General features: G+C 55.7%; 1 protein-coding gene across 20 annotated transcripts in view; it reads left to right on the top strand.

Annotated features, from left to right (window-relative positions):
* Positions 1 to 18,573, top strand: part of MICAL3 (microtubule associated monooxygenase, calponin and LIM domain containing 3) — a 226,614-nt gene that overhangs the window by 170,838 nt on the left and 37,203 nt on the right. For 11 of the 20 annotated variants that reach the window (XR_010725999.1, XR_010726000.1, XM_066234478.1 and 8 more), the window contains 8 exons: positions 2,144 to 2,382; positions 6,471 to 6,611; positions 7,753 to 7,815; positions 11,093 to 11,197; positions 11,902 to 12,045; positions 12,481 to 12,563; positions 14,185 to 16,030; positions 16,531 to 16,625. Coding sequence is in view for 18 of the 20 variants with exons in the window: in XM_066234478.1 (XP_066090575.1) it covers positions 2,144 to 2,382; positions 6,471 to 6,611; positions 7,753 to 7,815; positions 11,093 to 11,197; positions 11,902 to 12,045; positions 12,481 to 12,563; positions 14,185 to 16,030; positions 16,531 to 16,625 (2,716 nt within the window). In the remaining 2 variants the exon portion in view is untranslated. Of the gene's footprint in view, positions 1 to 2,143; positions 2,383 to 2,501; positions 2,607 to 6,470; positions 6,612 to 7,752; positions 7,816 to 11,092; positions 11,198 to 11,901; positions 12,046 to 12,480; positions 12,564 to 14,184; positions 16,031 to 16,530; positions 16,626 to 18,573 lie in introns of those variants that run through there. The other 9 variants (XM_066234479.1, XM_066234472.1, XM_066234468.1 and 6 more) reach the window with 8 other exon arrangements.

Genomic DNA, 18,573 nt, shown 5'->3' with positions numbered 1-18,573 from the left:
CGTCCCGTGTCCCGTGGGGACTGTGCGTGTGCCCCGTTTCCTACAGCTACAGCATGGAGAGGGGTGGGGGGGCGTTCGCGACCCTCAGCCCTTCCTAGATGTAGGGTAGACTTAAAAGAGAGGTGACAGCCCAGAAACCCACTTTGACGTGTGTGCCGTGGGAGGCCCGTGCACAGCCTTGGGATCACACAGGCTTCAGCCTGGCTCCACTACCTGGCTCTCTGTGACTGAGTGCCCTCACCTGCAAGGCCTTCTGCCTCTTGTGGGCAAGCTGACAGCCTCTGGCCCAACCACTGCCCCTGCTCTCCTCAGTCCCAAGCACACGGCCAGTGCCCTCAGCAGGACTGGCAGGCAGGTGGTCTAACTGCCAGAACTTGGATTGGCTCCAAACCAGTTGCTGTTGGGAAGTGCTCATCAGGCCATGTCTGCGTCTGAGTTGCCCTGAGGTTTTGTTAGAGTGCCAGGTGCCCCGGGAGGCCAGGAGTACCTGTTTGTAATGGACACTGGGTCACTCTTACTATCTACGTCGTGGGTTCACTCACACACACAGTAACTGGCTCAGGCCTACTCAGCTTGTGGCCCTTCTTTAGGGGAGGGGAGGGGAGCATCTTCCCAAGGAGACCCTGGAAATAGTACTCTTACTGTCCTTGGGAGAGACCAGGTGCCAAACACAAGGGATAACCAGCTGTATGAGTTTGGTTTTGTTTTTCCCTAATTGCCTATCTGGAGGACTTGCCCCAGGCAGCGAAGGTGGCTTGTGCGGTGCCCGCCTGCTGATGTCTTTAGTGTTTACATGTTCCTGGCGCAGAGTCCTGGGCCATCCTCCCAGCACAGCAGGGCCTCTGTGTGGCTCATCGTGGTCTGGAGAAAACCTGGTCTTGCAAGCCCAGTCCTATGCCCACCTGTTTTGCTTCCTCCCACCAGGCCCCATCACAGCCTCAAGGAGGAGACACCATCTGAAAGGACATGCCATTTAGAGTGTATGTTGGGGCTCTGTACCGAAGTACAGGTCCTTGAGTGCTACCGGGCCCAAAGCCCACCCCTCTGGTCTGTTGGTCTTTCTGATATGTTCAGTCCTTCCCCTGAATCCCATTATAAGACTATCCACCACGACCCAAGGCTCCTAGTAAACTGAACATTCCAACCAGGCCAGCGTGCAAGGCTGAGGATTCACCTGCCAAGAACCGAGGATGGGCCAAGGCCTCTCTGAGCAGGTTGAGTTCTCCCAGCACAGGCCCCGAGAGCCCTGGTGCTGCGTGTCCTCCTCGGTGTCTCGCTGGCCCCCACACACAGGGGCCGGCCCTGCAACGGTGCGCCCACCGTGCCTGGTGCCCTGGGGGTGAGGCGCCACCGTGCCAGCTATTGGGAGCTTTGTTGTGAAAGCCCAATTCCCCAGTGTTGCCACCTGCACATTTCTCACACGGAGGAAGAATCCCCAGAGCCAGTGACAGCTATGAGACCCTGAAATAGGTCCAAGCGCCACTTTGCTGTGCGAGCCGTGTGGGGTCCTTCCTGCCCGCTCACCCGGAGCCCACGTTGTTGTAGGGCCTTGGACATCTTAATCATGTGTCCAAGCAATCATGCTTGACATCCTGCTTCTCTGCAAGCAGGGAGGGGTGGTGACTGGAGAGTGGAGACCCACATTTGGGGCATGCGTCTTCTCACATGGAGTGCTACTGCTGTTGAAGCTGAGCCAGGCAGTGCTGTGCACATCAGGAGCGATGACCCGGGTGGAGTGGTCCCACCTGTTCCCACAGCCCCTGTGCTGTCCTGGGCAACGAGGGGGCCTTGGCTGCCACATCACGTCTGTTCCCTATATGGTGCCGCCTCCCTCCAGCATGCATCCCAACCGCCAGCTTCTGGTGGGCTCCTCCCTCCTCTCCATGGCTCTCAAGGGAGCCTTCCAACCCCCTGGGGTCCTGAGTTCTCATTATAGTGGGTCCTGCAACCTCTGAAGATCTCCATGAGGCTGGACTCCAAACAGACTGCCCACCATACGTGCCGGTCTGCTGTCCTGTGTCTCCTCGTGTGCCTCACCTCAGAGGGCGTCTCTGCCCATCCCGCCCAGTACTGCTCAGGTGACAGCTGTCTGCCCCCCTTTGCAGCTTTCTTCCCCTCACTGATATGTGGTTCTTTCCCACAGCAGTTCTGAGTCCGAGATGGAGGAGGAGGAGGAGGAGCCGCCACTGCCCACCTCCGACCTGGGTGGCGTTCCTTGGAAGGAGGCTGTGAGGATACATGCTCTTCTCAAAGGAAAGAGTGAGGAAGAGCTGGATGCCTTGAAGAGCTACGGGCCCACAGGGGAAGAAGAGGAGGAGGAGGACGACAACTGTGAAGAGGAGGAAGAAGACTATGAAGAGGAGGAGGAAGAGTCTAATGAAGGTCAGAAAACAGTCTCTTCTATCCCGACCGGTCTGTCCCTGAGCATAAGAGGTCTGTGTGGCTGGGGTCACACGGCCTGTGCCCAGAGCCCAGCAGTGTCCTCCTGTCTCTGACCATAGGTGCAGGACAGAGGAGGCCATCAACAGGGCAGGTGTTGTCTCCTGGGCACATTCTGAGTTGAAATTGGAAGGTCGAGGGCCAGATTTGTTCCTCACTCTCCTGTCCTTCTCATCTTCTACTTACTTTCCTTTTCATTTCAGCTAATGAAATTTATTTTAATAAAGGGAACTTAACTTTCTAAAGGATTCCCTGACACCTAGTCCTCGGTATTGCAGGCTGCAGTTGTCTAGCACTGCTACCAATGAGCAGGGCTGACATGTGGCAGGGACTGTGATGTGTGAGCCACATGAGAACCAGGGTCCCCAGACAGAGCATCAGCTCCAGCAGGGGTTAAGCTGGTTGGCTCTGAAATGTTCTCTTGTTTTGGATGCAGGATGTTTCAGCTTTATCCCTACATCAGGCTCTGCATGTCCTTGCATGACTGAGGGACAACCTGCCAGTCTTACTTTTCTCGCCCGTGTAAGAGAGGGTCACTCTTCCCAGTCCTGGCCGGACAGGTAGCACCTAAGTGCCCCCTGTGCCATGTCCCCTCACTGTGATTTCTCCAGGGGGCATGGTGTGGAAATGGACCTGGGCCTTTAAGCACCATTGTCCCGGCTGTCAGAGCAGGAGTGCTGGACGCTGGGCACGCAGCACTGCCCTCCACAGCCCGCCTACCCTGGCCATCCGTGGGTTGTTTTTTCTCTGGCACAGCAAGGACCAGGGTGCCTCTCACTGAGTAGTCTTGGGGGTTGTGGCTCTGAGCTCCCAGCCCTGGGCAGACAGAGCTGGCAAGAGAAAGCCATGCTGATGCCCTGAGGCACCTGCATCAGCATGAGAGTGAGTGAGCTGAGTCAGCAGCAGGGCCCTTCCTCAGGCTCCCTCAGGGGCTTCTCTCCCCTCTGATCCCCATACTGAGGGGGAGGGAACAGGCAGCACGGCCTCCCCTCACTGTTTCCGGTGCAGGAAAGAGGCAGGCCCTGGGCTGGGGGGCAGCACTGGGTTCTTCTCTCCACATGTGGTGTCTCAGCACAGGCCCCCGGAGGAAGAGGGGACAGGCCCTGACGTGCTCCCGGCTCTTGGGAAAGGGTATTGTTTGTGTCATTCCAGAGACCATTGTCTCCTTATGATGGTTATCATGCGCAGTGGCCTGTCATCCCCAACACAGCTTAGGGTCACTGGCCATTTCCTTGCAGAAGAGGTCAGCCCACCTTCCCTCAAACAGACTTAACCCTTTGAGTAATGAGTTTTTTTCATGCTCACTGACCCCTAGGAGTGAGTTTGGTTTTGTTGTGTTGTTTTTTTTTTCAAAAAATGAAATTAGTTCCAGATACAGCTTTATTAACTTAAAATCATTTTTGTTTGATAACCAAGTTATGGAAACAAGAAGAACATACATTTGCCCTTTTTTAATGTTGCCTCACACATTTTTAAAATAAATCGATCGTACTCTGAATGGTCAGGAGACACGAGGACGTACATGAATATTCTTACTACTCAAAGGGTTAATTCCCCGGCCCTGGAGCTGCAGGAATGGAAAGGAATGCAGACCCACTCAGCCAGCATGGAGCCTTTGTCCCTGCCCCTGGCCTGCGGGTTCTGGGCCATGGACTTTATACCTGTGCAGACAGTGACCAAGCATTGCCCCCTGGCAGCTGAGGAGAGCTCTGTTCCTCTTCTCTGTCCCCCTCTGTTCACCGCATGGGATTCTTGTCGCTCCACTTCCCAGTGTCTGGCTCCCCCTGCTGTAGACGGGGAGTATTGTCCCAGGACAGAGAGCTGCAGGGCCCGCATCTAAGGAAGACAGTGCAGGCACATGGAAAGGGACCCACTCTGCCTCTTGCCCGCTTTGTGCCCGGGCTCCCTGGCAGCCTCCACAAGCAGGTCCCACATGAGAATGTCTGTTCTGTAGAGCCACACTGACAGGCCTCAGCCCACTCCCAGACCAGCCTTCATGGTGATCATGTGCATACTAGCGTGTGAGACAGAGACTCAAGAGGAAGACAGAGAAGACTCCAGGAGCAGCCTTACTGAACATGACCCATCAGTGCCTCGTGTATATCCTGCTGCAAGATCCCCTCACCCAGTGGGCCTGGCTCCTTCTCTAATGCAGAAGACCTCATGCAACAGTCCCAGCTCCCAAAGTGATCCAGGTGCCCAGACCCTCCCCGCCCTGCGCCCTCTGACATTTTCCTGAAAATAGGAGAACGTGCAGCCAGATTAGTCCCCAGGGCCCCATTTGTTAATAGGAAGCGACATCCAGGGAGAAGATACTCTCTTCCCTTTCTGGCCGTGAAGATGGAAAAGGGCCCCAGGTGTTCCTCTGTGACCTCTCTCCCCTGGTTCTGCGATGGTCAGGCTGTTTGGTGACCATTGTGGCTCAACCCTGTCCAGCACCATGAAGGCCACTGGCCTTAGAAAAAGTTCATGAGTCTGTAGCAACCTGCAGCTCTGCGTGTGACACACTTAGTGGTCTTATTGGCACTGCCTGTGTTATCACACTCCCTGTTGCTCGGAAAGGAACAAGTTGTCTTTATTTTTATTTTTTATTTTTTCAGAGACAGAGAGAGAGTCAGAGAGAGGGATAGACAGGGACAGACAGACAGGAAATGGAGAGATGAGAAGCATCAATCATTAGTTTTTCTTTGCACGTTGCAACACCTTAATTGTTCATTGATTGCTTTCTCATACGTGCCTTGACCACAGGCCTTCAGCAGACCAAGTAACCCCTTGCTCGAGCTAGCGACCTTGGGTCCAAGCTGGTGAGCTTTTGCTCAAACCAGATGAGCCTGCACTCAAGCTGGCAACCTCAGGGTCTCGAACCTGGGTCTTTCACATCCCAGTCCGACGCTCTATCCACTGTGCCACTGCCCGGTCAGGCATAAGTTGTCTTTAGAGTGAAGAAAAAAAAAAAAAAGAAAAAAAAGAAAAGAAAACGGAGCAGGTACAGTTAGACTGCTACATGTGGACTCCCATCGAAACTACAGAGCCCTTCAGCTCCATGGCACCTGCTCCTGCTGCCTGAACAGCCACCCTCCCTTGTAGTGTCCCTGCCCCCAAGTGGCTGGCTATCCCTTTATTTGAACCCACTGTGTGGCCCAGTCTGAGCAATGACTGCAGGGAGCCCACAGGGCAGGGCGGTTTGCGGACCCCATGGGCTCTGACAGCAGGAATAATCTGAAGGGGCCACAGGTGAGTTCTTGTTCAGCTGAGCAGCCAGGCCTGGTGTCCACTGGGACACCAAGTGGATTTTAAAGGAAAAGGATTTTGACCTCGGAAAAAGCACAGAGGTATTATCACCTATGAGCTCCCAAAGCTTTGGGAATGAACAGGATGGAGCTGTGCTTCCTCCCCCACCCTGCTTCTCTCTCCCATCTCCCCAGAGCTTGTCCCCGCCACAGACCAGAACGCAGCAAGAGGCCCTTCGTGAAAGGGGCAGGGGGGTTCCCCTCTAGCTGCAGAAGATAGAAGCTAAAGGGCCATGAGAGTAAATGTGTGTCCTGTGTGAGCCAGCTGGTCTGTGGCAGTGATGCTGCCCCGCCTACCTCTCTCGTATCACCTGACTCAGCTATCAAGGAGAAGCGTGGCAGGTGGCAGTGAGCACCACACCGAGCGACCAGCAGAAGTAGGAAGTGTCCTAAGGGGTTCCCCGCTGTACCTGCCAGTGACAGCTCCATGTTCTAACTCAGTATTTGGGTGTTTTGGGTGCAGTCAGTGTGAGGAGCATGAGGACCTTCTCTCTGTTGATGGGAGTTGGATGTTGACATGCTGCATCAGACAGGATGAGCAGGAGTCACGTGTGTGTGTGCACGTGCCACGTAGTCTCCGTTGTTGCCTCTCTGATTCCATCTGACCCTGACAAACACGTGACTGTTCTGTTTCCTCTCCTGTGCTATCTCATTTCCTCCTTCCCTTGACTGTTCATGGTCCCCTTCCTGCTTCCCACCACCTCTCCCTTCCTTGCCCCTTCACCCTGCGGCCCGGTGCAGTAGCTAGGAGCCACAGGCTGCAGCAGGTCACAGACGCAGCCGATCCCCTGGAGATCCAGGCTGACGTGCATTGGACGCATGTGCGTGAGAGAGAGGAAGAGGAGCGAGTGGTGCCGGCCCCTGCACCCTCCACACCCAGAGGTAACTGCTTCAGGGTCCAAGGGCCCAATGCCCCCGGAGCTGACTCTGTCCCTGCACCTCCTCTCCCTGCTGCAGAGGACTTTTCTGTCAGGGCTGAAGCCATCGGTGTGGTCAAAAGTAAGAGCTGATGGAACATTTTATTGTCTTGATGTAATTGTGATGTAGAAAGTTCTCTGTGGGTCAAAAGGTTATGGGCTCTTTCTCCACCCATGCAAAATAGTAAAATGCATCTGGTCTTGGGGAAATCAAGAATTTACTTTCTCCCCCCCCCCCCAATGACTAGGTAGGGCTGCTCTTTTTGTGCTCAGTAGACTATCCTGGCTCTGTCCTCAGGGAGTGTGTCTGCGTGTGAATGCGTTGCAGGATCAGGGCAGGGGAGCATGGTTTGAATGGAGATGGAGTTTTAAAAAGAAATTTATACCAAGAAGGCCTCTGAATAACTACATCATTTCCAGCTCTAGGCTGTAGGCCAGTGACTCATGCTCCACAGGAGGGTGGAGATGAACCTTATTCTGGTCTCTTTTAAGGAACAGCATGCAGGAACAGAAAGAGCGTGGAGGCCTGAGGGCTGTGGCAGCTGGCATGTCACTGTAGGTCTAGAGGTTATGGGATCTTTTTCCACCCATGCAATATGCTTCTTCCAGACACAGACCTTCAACACCATCAACCTCTGTTTCTCGCTCCTCAATCTCCTGTTCCCATTCAGTTCCTGTGGGAGCCACACAGCCTGCACCTCTCTGAGTGTACAAGGGGGCATCCCTGCATTTATGCAACAGTCTCCCCAGCCCCAAATTGTCACCCGTAGGCAAGGACACCCTCAGGTCCCTGTCTCACAGCAGTATAACAGTTCCAGCTCTTTGCAGGCATGGAGGAGAGGGCCCTGCTGACCAAGAATGTCACACTGGCTGGCAAGATGGGGTCGGCACGCAGCCTGTGCAGACTGCCGTCTGTTTTCTCTCCTGTCCTTGTCCTGAACACCCATCGCAGGCTCGCGGTGGGACTGTTACTCTCATCTGTGCCAAACAGGCCCCCGGCTATAACATCTCATTTTCTCTTTTGTTTTGGACTTTAGGGGTGACCTCGGCTCCTCAATGAGAACATCGTTCCTATGTGACTTTGTATTTATCTGTTTTAAATTCAGTGCCTGACCTTCCCTCCATACGCCGTGCAGCCGTGCAGGCCTGGCTGGAGACAGTGTCCGGAGGTAGTCTGGTGATGTTCACTCTCCCCCCCTCACCATAACAATGCTCTCGGCAGCTCCGCTGATACCTTAACACTAGGACTCTGGTCCTGCCACTCGTGCATGCCGAGGGCGGGGGCAGGGCACCTGCATGCCTCACCCAGGCAGCCCCCTTGCATGGGCAGCACACATCCCCATGCTGTCAGGGACCCAGAGGTAAGCGCAGTGAGGTTGGAACAAAGACAAACTCTTGTGTCACTAATAGAGGTGCGGTAGAGGCCAAAGCTGAAGGAACATTTTTAACACTGAGATCTCCAGCCTCTAGAAATTAATCAAGTGCAGAAGTAAAGGAATCTGTTAATATTCCAAAGACCCACTGACGTATCAGAGTAGGAGGCCGTCAGTGCTCAGGGGCTTGATGGAGCATTCACCGGTGCTGAGGGCAGAGTGGAGGGTGGCAGGGGTTCAGCTGAAAGCAGAGGACAGGCTGGGTGAACTAGGCATAGCATCAGCGGGGTCTTCAGCTGAGATGTGGGTGTCTCTTTAAGGAATTGGGCCAAGAGATAGCTAAGAAACCTCAGTTGTCTGGAGACGTGTTTTTCAGCTAGGGGCTGCTGGTGTTCAGGGCAGGACAGTCCTTTCCACTGGAAGATGTTTAACATCCCGGCCATCAGCCTGGTAATCGTCAGTGCAGCCTCCATGCCCCCCACCCCACCCCGAGACAGTCAGAAGTGTCCTGCAGCCCAGACACCCAGGGAAGAGCAGGGTGCCATGGTCCAGAACCACTGTGCCAACAGTCACGTCTGGGGGGGAGGAGCTCGGGGGTCCTGTGCCCGCGCTTCACAGGCAGCAGCAGGGGTGGGCAAGCGCACCGCCAGGTGGCACCTTCCTGCGGGGAGGTCCGGGCCAGAGCCCCAGCTCAGTGTGCGGACCGTGGCTCACTGCCTCCTGGTCAGGTAGTATGTGTCTCTAGGAGGATGGGCAAGGTTGAGATGTCAGGGATGACTTCCGGCTTGTGTAGTATGTAACAGCTTCTGGCACCCTGCCCTCCATGGTAACTAACCCCAGTTCCACCCCTGAGCTGCATCTCAGCATCCAGTGCTGCACTGACACTCACACCTGTTTGTGTTGATATGTGACCACGGTTCTTCTCAAGGCGCTCCGAGGATGGTAGACGTCTCACCTGTCTGCCTTTCCGTCACATGGGTTTTGGCACAAACTCTAGATGACAAACACATGCGGGCGAGCATCAGACTTGGACTGAGGCTGATGCCGGGCAGTGTGCTGTGTGCGGTGCAGACAGGCTACCAGGGCCTGGCCTCCCGTGTGCTTACCGACAACAGTGCAGAGTTACAGTGCGATGCCCAGAGGCACTCAGTCACTCGAGCACACACGTTGCCATCATGAGCCCTCTCCACAACAGGCCCAGGTTCTGTTCCCACCGAGTCAGGGTGATTGCGAAGGGGAAAGATTCCAGGGGCGGAGCACTGTCTGCAGTGGTGCAGTGCAGCCGTGAACTTACTCTCCAGACAGAACCCAGGGTGAGGAGACAGAGCCCGGTTTGTCCCCAGGCGCCCGCCCCCAGCGTGATGCCTGACTTCCTGTGTGCCTGACCACGATGCCGCACACAGTTTTTCTACTTGTGGAGATGCTGGAACAATTTCCCCAGTATTTTCCCAGCAGATGCCACTGTCATAGGCAGTCACCCTGCTGCCAGGCCCATGGGCTACTCTGCTCTCACAGAGGAGGGATGTGACAGTAACCTCTGGCCAGCCTAGAACTTACCTTGAAACACTCCCCTTTGTCCCTCCCCGAAACCTGGACTATCTATCACTCTAGACCTTTGTTCTTCAAAACTAGACGTGAAACCAGCAGCCTGTTTAGTAAGCTCAGTACACAAAGTGGTGAGACACAGCTTAAATAATCATTGAAACAGAGACCCGTGTCATCTGGATGAAGAAATAAAACATTGGAGAAAGCAATCAATGAACAACTAAGGTGCCACAACTACAAGTGGATGCTTCTCATCTCTCGCCCTTCCTGTCTGTCTGTCCCCCTCCCCAACTCTCACTAAAAAGAGGGAAAGAAAGAAAACATTGCTAGAACCTTCAGAGTGCCCCATCCCCTCCCCTCCTCCAAAGCCAGACATGTCCCTGACCTTCAGTGCACACAGCCTCAGTGGCTGCAGTCCGTGTTTGAACCACAGCAGGCATGGGAGGAGACGACATTACATGGCCGCCTCCCAAATTCAGCACAGCCTTGTTGGAAGTCTGTCCTGCACTACTGCCCCCAGGTCCTCTGCCACCTACCTCTCCGGGGCTTTGGTCCTCAGGCCATTGTATGTGCAGACCAGAACATAGCCCTTTTTCTGAAATGAAACCCTTTAAGAAAGATTTGAAGGTGGCTGTGTTTCACACCCTAGAAGAACCCCTTAGGACCTCTGACCAGTGGGTTGGCCAGTCCTGGGCAGCACTGGTGTTTCCAGAATCCTTTAAAGCAGGGATCGTGGCTTTCTCCACTGCTTTCTCTCCAGACTATGGGTGTGAATTCTAGGTATGCAGAGGGGGGGAGCAGGTGTGTGTGTGTGTGTGTTTCTCAGGGGGTTGGCTCCTCAGGAGAAGTGAAGTCAGCTAGAGCTTTGCCTCATTTTGTAGCACAGAAGGGCTAGTCCTGATTCCAGAAAATAAACTCCACATCTGCCCCTTCTCTCTCCCTCTCATGCTTTAGGAAAACATTTTTCTAAATTATCCCAAGCAAAGCTGCCATGTCTTCCTGTTGAGAGGGAGGTGCAAAGGCCTGGGAGCCCTGCTGGTCACCCCTCCAACAGTGGTTTTGCTGACGCATAGCACTGTGCCAGCTAGCCCATGCCCTGACAAGTCTCCTCAGTAGCCTGGGCCTCTGCTTTCTCACCGACAGGAACTAGAAACGGCCCCTCTGTACAAAACGACTCCAAGCATGTGAGGTGGCCACACTAGGCCCGGCCTATAGGCCGTAGTTGCTCCTAAGCTTGCAGCGGGTGCCTGCTGGGCCTGGGCAAGCAGCATCCCCTGTCCTCAAGTGAGGGGCTCTCGCTGCAGCCCCTGGAGAAAAGGTGACTGACTGGCCTGAGAGCAGAGAAGTGTGACTCCCAGGTGGCAGGAAGGCCCAGGTCTGACTGACTCCTGCTTGGGGTCCAAACCCAGGCCCTTCCGAGCCTGTCCTGTCCCTTCTGGTGGCCCTCACATCACAGCGCGCCTCCCACAGAGGCAGTCCACTTGTCCTCCTGTCCGTCCTCTTCTTCCTCTGCTGTTCTGCTTTCCAGCCCCACTGGACGAGAATGACCTGGAGGAAGATGTGGACTCGGAGCCGGCCGAGATAGGAGGGGAGGCCGCAGAGAACGGGGACACGGGTGCTGAGCTGGACGACGGTACAGGGACCCCAGGGCCTCCCCTCTCTACCATGGTGACCACCCTGGCCCCCACTGGGGGGCAGGCCAGAGTGCTTTGAACTCAGGGAAGATAAAAACAATACACATTAAACAAAAGCAGGGACTTGGGGAGGCAGCCTCGTTTGGCCACTAACTCAAGTGTACGTCCCTTCACCCGCCCACAAGTCACCGTTTGACAGCCTGCATCACTGCCGTGTGGCTGAAAAACTGAGCCTTTAGCCCAGATGCCCCCCAGAAGATAGATGCACGGAGGGGGTGTTTCCAGAATTATAGTTTGGTTGGCTTGGAAACAAGGGGCAAGGGACAAGGCTGGGACAAAGGACAGGGGTGGTCCAGGCACGACACTGAGGGCACGCAGCTGTGGTGGAGGCAGCAGGGCTGGGCAGCACCAACGGGAGAGAAGTGCCCCCACGGGCATGGCCACTGTCCTGTTTTCTGCCATGGCCTGCCCTCTGTCTTCTGGCCATGTGTCAGAAGAATGTGGAGCATCACGGGCTTGAAAAGAGCGCCATGCAGAGGGTGTTCTTTTGGCTGGCGTCAGAGCTGGGTGGGGATTGGCAGGCAGGGCCCAGCGAGGGCACAGAGCCATCCAGACGGCGGCAGTCGCGCTGCTCTCTGTGGATGGCAGGAGGCTGGACATGCGTGTGGCCACACTCATGTTCTGTGCCCCTTCCCTCTGCCAGATCAGCACTGGTCTGATGACATCCCGTCAGAGGCTGAAACAGGGGTTTGTAGGCGGCACCTAGTGGTGGCAGGAGTGGAACCAGAGCTGAAGGTCTTAGAAGATGAGGAAGAGCGACCCCTTGCCGCTCCACAGCACAAGTCAGGTCAGTGCACTGTGGCAGGAGCCACCCCCGGGATTCCTGTTGCGAGTGCGTGAGGATGCGTGGCACCACGGGTGCAGACTGTGCAGCAGAGCGCACGGCACGCCAGCCTCAGGCTGGCTGCACCCCTGCCCCCCGTGTGTGGGCCCTGCGCGTGGCTTTACTAGCAGCCCTCACTGTGTGTTATTTGGGGCTATGAGAGCATAGAAGGAAGGGACAGCTCAAAACTTGGGACAAAGACCGTATATCCGATGAAAAGCCAGCACTCTGACACAGCAGAGGTGCCTGTGGACGCTGGGGCAGATGCTCCCTGTGTTCTCCTCTCCATCTCTGCAGGCCACCAGCTATCACTTGGACCCCACTGCAGCGCTGACTGGGAGAGGCACCCTACGTGGGAATGGGGCTTTTCTCGTGTCAACCTCTGTCTCTTCTTTTTAGGCCCCTCCCGGATCTCCAGCCCCACCCAGGCCCCTCTGGGACAAGCTGTTCTGTTCCCCCCACTCCACAGCCCCATGGCAGAGGTAAGATGGGGCTCACTGGAGGGAACAGAGCTGATGGCACCCTACATGGACATATTGATTTCTGTTGGTGCGAGCCTTTTTTTTGCTTCTTGTGCTATGGGCCTTTAAAAACAGGACTAGGATCTGGCTGGTTGCTCAACGGATAGAGTGTTGGCCTAGCGTGCGGACGTCCCAAGTTAGATTCCCAGTCAGGGCACACATGAGAAGCAACCATCTGCTTCTCTTCTGCTCCCTCACCCCTTTCTCCCCCTTTTTCCTCCTGTAGCCAGTGCTCGGTTGATTTGAGCATCAGCCCCAAGTGGAGTTGCCAGTGGATCCTGGTCAGGGTGTATGTAGGAATCTCCCTCCCATCCAAGTACTAACCAGACCTGACCCTGCTTAGCTTCCAAGATCAGACGAAATCGGGCGCGTTCAGGGTGGTATGGCCGTAGACTATGTAGGAATCTATCTATCCCCCCTCCTCTCACTGTATTTATAGAATCTGTATTTATGGAATCATTGGTTTGATATGACAGAAGCATTTTTTTCTTAATATTATGTTAAAATCAGCTATGAGTTTTTTGTCGGATTTTTGGTTTTTTTGTTGTTCTTTTTTCCACAGTTAGAAGCCAGGAAGCAGTCAGACTCCTGTATGCACCCGACTGGGATCCACCCTGCTGTAATTGGAGCCATTCTAGTGCCTGAGGTGGAGGCCATGGAGCCCTCCTCAGCGCCCAGGCCAACTTTGCTCCAGTGGAGCCTTGGCTGCAAGAGGGGTGAAGAGAGAGAGGAAGGAGAAGGGGGAGGGGTGGAGCAGATGGCGCTTCTCCTGTGTGCCCTGGCCTGGAATCAAACCCGGGACTTCCACACACCAGGTCGATGCTCTACCTCTGAGCCAACTGGCCAGGGCTAAATCAGCTATGAGTTTTAAAATTAAAAACCTTTATTCAGATTACCCGTGGCATGTGAACCACAAATGGGAGACTACCTTGTAAACACATCTTAACAGTATGTCCCATGGGACGTGTTGTGGAAAGTACGTCCTGGAGGAAAGGTTAGGGAGGGAAGTGCAGACTCGAGACTGGGTTCCCTTGATCCAGTCTTTGGAATCTAGGAAACGAGACGAACTTGGCAATTTTTTTATGTGTGAGGTAGGGAGCTTTACAGACATGTGTGGTAGGAGGGCGGGAGTCGGGTTTTTGCAAAGTGCCAGGTTTTCGAGCTCCCGGGGAGGACAGTGGAGTCCAGGCTGTAAAAGCAGCTACTCTGTATCCTCGTACCATGTCGGCCACTGTGCTTCTGTGTCCGCGGTCTCAGAGTTCTGGGGCTGATAGTGGGGCAGCAGGAGCTGAGCCCACCCTGGCCTCTGGCCAGTGTCCACTTGAATGTATGTATGTAGAACACAGGATGTGATTGAGGTGGGCTCCACCTTGAACAGCTGTTCACCTAAGTACAGCAGTTCAAAGTGGCAGAAAGTGAGAAAGGTTCTGCTGGAACCATTGGGATAATAGCTTAAAGGGTGGAGATGGGGCTTACTTCAACAAGCACGGGCCTTCTGAGAGAGAAGGCTCCCCCAGGGGTTTTTGCTGACTGTTAAGTCCCTGCTCTCTGAGCTGCTTCCGTCTGTCTTTGTTGTCCATAGGGTGCCCAGACCCCAATCCCTTCTGAGGTCACTGAGGTGAAGTCCCCCAAGCCGCACTTTTTCCCAGAGCCTTTGGTCCCCAAAGCAAAGCCCAGCACAGAAGTTCCCACTGACAAGAGCACCGTGCCTGCTCCCATCCGGTCCCAGCCGGCAGCTCTGATGGAAGCCGTGGCGCCTGCCTCCCCTGCTGGCGCCCAGGGCCTGTCCCCGCTGGCCACCTCCCCCTCCACCACCACCCCGCTCCCTATTTGCTCCCAGCCTCAGCCTTCCTGTGAGGCCACCGTCCCATCCCCCACCAAGTCCCCCATATGCTTCCAGCCTGTTCCAGCTAAAACATCCACCCCCCTGACCCACCTGCATGTCAAGGACCAAGGGGACGCCGAAGACAGACTGGGCAGCCGTCTTGCCGTGGATGAGGCCCCAAAGCGGAACGACCTGGTGGCGGAGTTCTGGATGAAGAGTGCTGAGATCCGCCGCAGCCTCGGGCTCACGCCCGTGGACCACAGCAAGGGGCCTGAGCACAGCTTCCCACTGCCTGTCTTCAAGCCAGGGTCCCTGAAGTCCTATTCAGTGGAGAAGTCCCCTCAGGGTGAGGGACTCCATCTTCTAAAAGCTCCGCCCGTTCCCAAGAGACTGGGCCTGCCAAAGTCAGACGGTGACCAGCCCTCTCTCCCAGCCCCCAAGTCCCCATCTGAAAGAGAGCTACAGAGCTCCCACGAGGAGCGCAGGGACCTGTCCAGCAGCTCGGGGCTAGGCCTCCATGGGAGTTCCTCCAACATGAAGACCTTGGGCAGCCAGAGCTTCAACACCTCAGACTCCACCATGCTTACCCCACCCTCCAGTCCGCCCCCGCCCCCACCCCAGGACGAGGAACCTGCAACTCTTCAAAGGAAGCCTTATCAGACTTGTGAGCATAAGGAAACTGAGCCCATGGCCTCAGTGATCCCACCGCCCCCACCTGCCACCTTTATGCGGCTCCCCCGGGAACCCACCCAGCCTTCCCGGGAGGAGGTACGGAAATCATTTGTGGAGAGTGTGGACGAGATCCCCTTTGCTGATGATGTAGAGGACACTTACGATGACAGGACCGAGGACTCCAGTCTGCAGGAGAAGTTCTTCACACCCCCGTCCTGCGGGCTGCTCTCCAAGAAGCCTGTTCACCCTCCCCTCACCGGGGAGAACGGCAGTCTGCCTGTTCTGGAGAGCGGGGGCCCCCCCCAGCAGAGGGGGCTGCCTGTCATCTCCCCAGAAGCCAGGGAGCTGGCCGAGGAGCGCATGCGCGCCAGGGAGAAGGCCGTGAAGAGCCAGGCACTGAGGGATGCCATGGCCAGGCAGCTGAGTCAGATGAAGGAGATGGACATGGGGGTTGGTGCCTCCCGGCCCCCAGAGGGCCCCTACCGCAGTGCCTCCACAGTACCCTCCAAGAGCAGAGCCCTTGCCCACGACTCCCCAAAGCACCCAGTCCATAAAGGCCCCGAGGAGCCCACCTGGAAACACAAAGCCACCAGTGAAGAGATCCTCTCTGTATCGGACTCAGGGGCCCCAGACGGATCAGTCACCTCCTCTGAAGGCTCCAGCGGGAAGAGCAAGAAGAAATCATCCCTCTTCTCCCCCCGCAGAAACAAGAAGGAGAGGAAATCCAAAGGGGAGGGCCAGCCCCCTGAGAAGCCCAGCCCAGATCTCCTGGAGGAGGCAGCCGCCAAGCCCCGGTCCTTATGGAAGTCAGTCTTCTATGGATATAAGAAGGACAAGAAGAAGGGGGATGGCAAGTCCTGCTCCAGCACCCCTTCCAGTGGTGCCACCCTGCACTCTGGCAAGCACAGGATGTCTCCAGTCATGCAAGCAGGTAACCACGGCACCAGGGCCTTCCTGGGGCAGAGTGTAAGGTGTGCGTACTTCGGTCATTTGGTTCCTTTTGAAAGGTCCTGTCCCCAAGCTGCCCCCCCCCCCAGGGGTTCTTAGAGCTATGCTGACAATAGGGAGAAGACTGAGCCTGGGTTCACAGAGCACCCTCTGCCTAACAGAACAACCCCTGAAAAACAGCCCAAGGCTGTGTGAGGGAGCCAGGAGGCGTGTGCGCTGCCCGAAGCATCGTCGCCCCAAAGGGGGGCAGTGCTGCCGGGGTCCAGGGTCCATCCGCTCAGTGTCAGTCTGCCCCTGCCTACACAGATGTTGGCCTCCAAGCCCCTGGCTCCCTGGTGTGGGGACAGAGTCACTGAAACTGAAAAGAAACCAAACCTGCACCGCACTCCCCTGAGCTGCCTCCGTGAGTGCAGAAGTCAGGAGAGTGCCGCAGGGCAGATGCACTGGTCACTGTCCTCACTCTGCCCCTTCCCGTCTCCTCAGAGCTGCAGCTACGGCGCCAGCTGAGTTTTTCCGAAGACTCTGACCTCTCTAGCGATGACATCCTCGAGAGGGCCTCCCAGAAGTCCAAACGAGAGGTATGCAGGCCTGGTCAGCTGTGGGGCTTCGGGGGTCGGGACCTGGACTCCTTCCTTCCTCTGTTGAGTTAGTCTGTGATGGTGGGGCGAAGGAAGCAGCTCCCAGAGCAGGGCTGGGATACGGTGGACACAGCTGGGTCCTGACCCTCGCCCAGTGGTCCAAGCAGGAGCCATAGAAGGGTTGTCACTCAGGGTTTTGTTTGCTTCCATGGCAAGAGTCCCAGTGTTCAGTTCTGGTGAAGACGGGAATGCATGCCCACAGACTCCTGTCTTCAGGAGGCAGCCCAGGCTTGTCCATCCATTCTGTGTCCCCAGAAATCCCACAGGCGGCCGAATCCCTGGTTCCCAGAGTGGCAGGAGAAAGGTTCTTCGTGCCCAGGGCCCGGCCAGGACTGGGTGGGAGCCTTTCTACTCTATTTCCATTGTCTAGCCCTGAGCACATACTCACCCTCCTGTCCAGGGTGTCAGCCCAGCTTCCTTCAACTCCTGTTCTTGAATGAAAAACTTCCCCAGAACATCTGGACCTTCTTTATGAGGCTCCCCAGGCTCAGACTTGAGTCTGCCTGTGAGTTGACTTCGGAGAGGCGATGGCAGGGCCGTGTCCAGCCCCTCCTCCTAGCTGGGTTCAGTCCCTCTTTTAGTAACATAGCAACCCAGAGGAAACAACTTTTCAGTTCTCATCTCATTCTTAATCTGTTCACCCCCTTGGCTATGTCAGCTCTGTCTCTGTCCATTCTCCTAGCAGGACACCTAGACAGCCAGGCCTCCCATCCCGCCCCAGCCGTCTGCATAGCTTCCCCGTAGCCCGGCCAGACCATTCTGGGTCACAGCAGGGTCACAGCTGGGTCACAGCTGGGATCCTGTGTGCACCCTTCCCCCCACCCAGGGACCTGGTGTCTGGTGCGCCCTGTCTCATGTTCCCACACCGTGGCGTTTGTGCTGAACTGAGGGCTTCTGGGTGTATGTGTGGTTCCTAAACACATTCTGACAGTGGGGCCTGACAGGTCTTGAAAGGGGTACTAACGGGGGGTCTGCTGAGGAGAGTGTGGTCCCAGGCTCACTGTGCCTCAGCACAAACAGGCCCAACACCAGGCCTTTGGTCAGAAACTTCCATCTGTGGTTGCTTTTGTGGCCAGATCTCTCCACTGTTTCTGTTAGTGAAGGAAACATCATGGCAAACGCTGAGTGACAGGCTGCCTGCACTGGCACTGCCTCTGCTAAGTGTGCGCCCTTCCTACAGACGTCAGTGGTGACCGCCCCATGTCAGCCTGGCACACATGCTGAGTGCCACTTCTTACGTGGCCGTCACGTGGCTTCTGAGGAGTCTTTCACTTGCCAACGGGGGAAGCCGTCTGTCTTTTTTTTTTTTAACTGGCTTGTTCTGATCATGAAGTTCTTCCTCTTTATGATGATTGGTGGGAGAGATGAGTCAGTGTGACAGGTAGAACCAACATGCTCCAATTTAATTAAAAAAAAAAAAACATCACCACTAGGAAGTTAGCTCATTCTTCTCAGGCCCCGCACTAGGGGCCCCCCTCCTTCAGGAGAAGCAGCCAGGTCCCCAGCCATCCCTCCCCCCTCCATCTCTGACAGCCTCTTGACCATGGAATGGGGCCGCTGAGAAACTGGGGGGTGCACGCAGCTGCTCAGCTCTGAGCCACTGCGCAAGGCTTCCTGGAGCATAATGTTACAATGACTGCCTGAAACGCTTTTGATAAATATCAGTTATTTGTGCTATTTCAGGTCCCTTTCACTCTGTGTATTCAAGAAGTGGCCCCCCACCCCACCTACCCCCACCCCAGGTGGCTGGCAGCCCACCAGGCAGCCCCACCCTGCCCAGGAGCCCTGCAGGAGAGAGCCTCTTAAAGGAGAACATTGCGCTGACTCCCTGCTCGCTGTGTCTGTTTCTCTGGCGACAGGAGCTCCCCACCACTCATCCCCCATCCAG

This window comes from Saccopteryx bilineata, chromosome 6, assembly GCF_036850765.1.
Source record: "Saccopteryx bilineata isolate mSacBil1 chromosome 6, mSacBil1_pri_phased_curated, whole genome shotgun sequence".
NCBI classification, from domain to species: Eukaryota; Metazoa; Chordata; class Mammalia; order Chiroptera; family Emballonuridae; genus Saccopteryx; species Saccopteryx bilineata.
The sequence above is the reverse complement of the archived record's forward strand: the minus strand, read 5'-3'. Positions and strand labels throughout refer to the sequence as shown.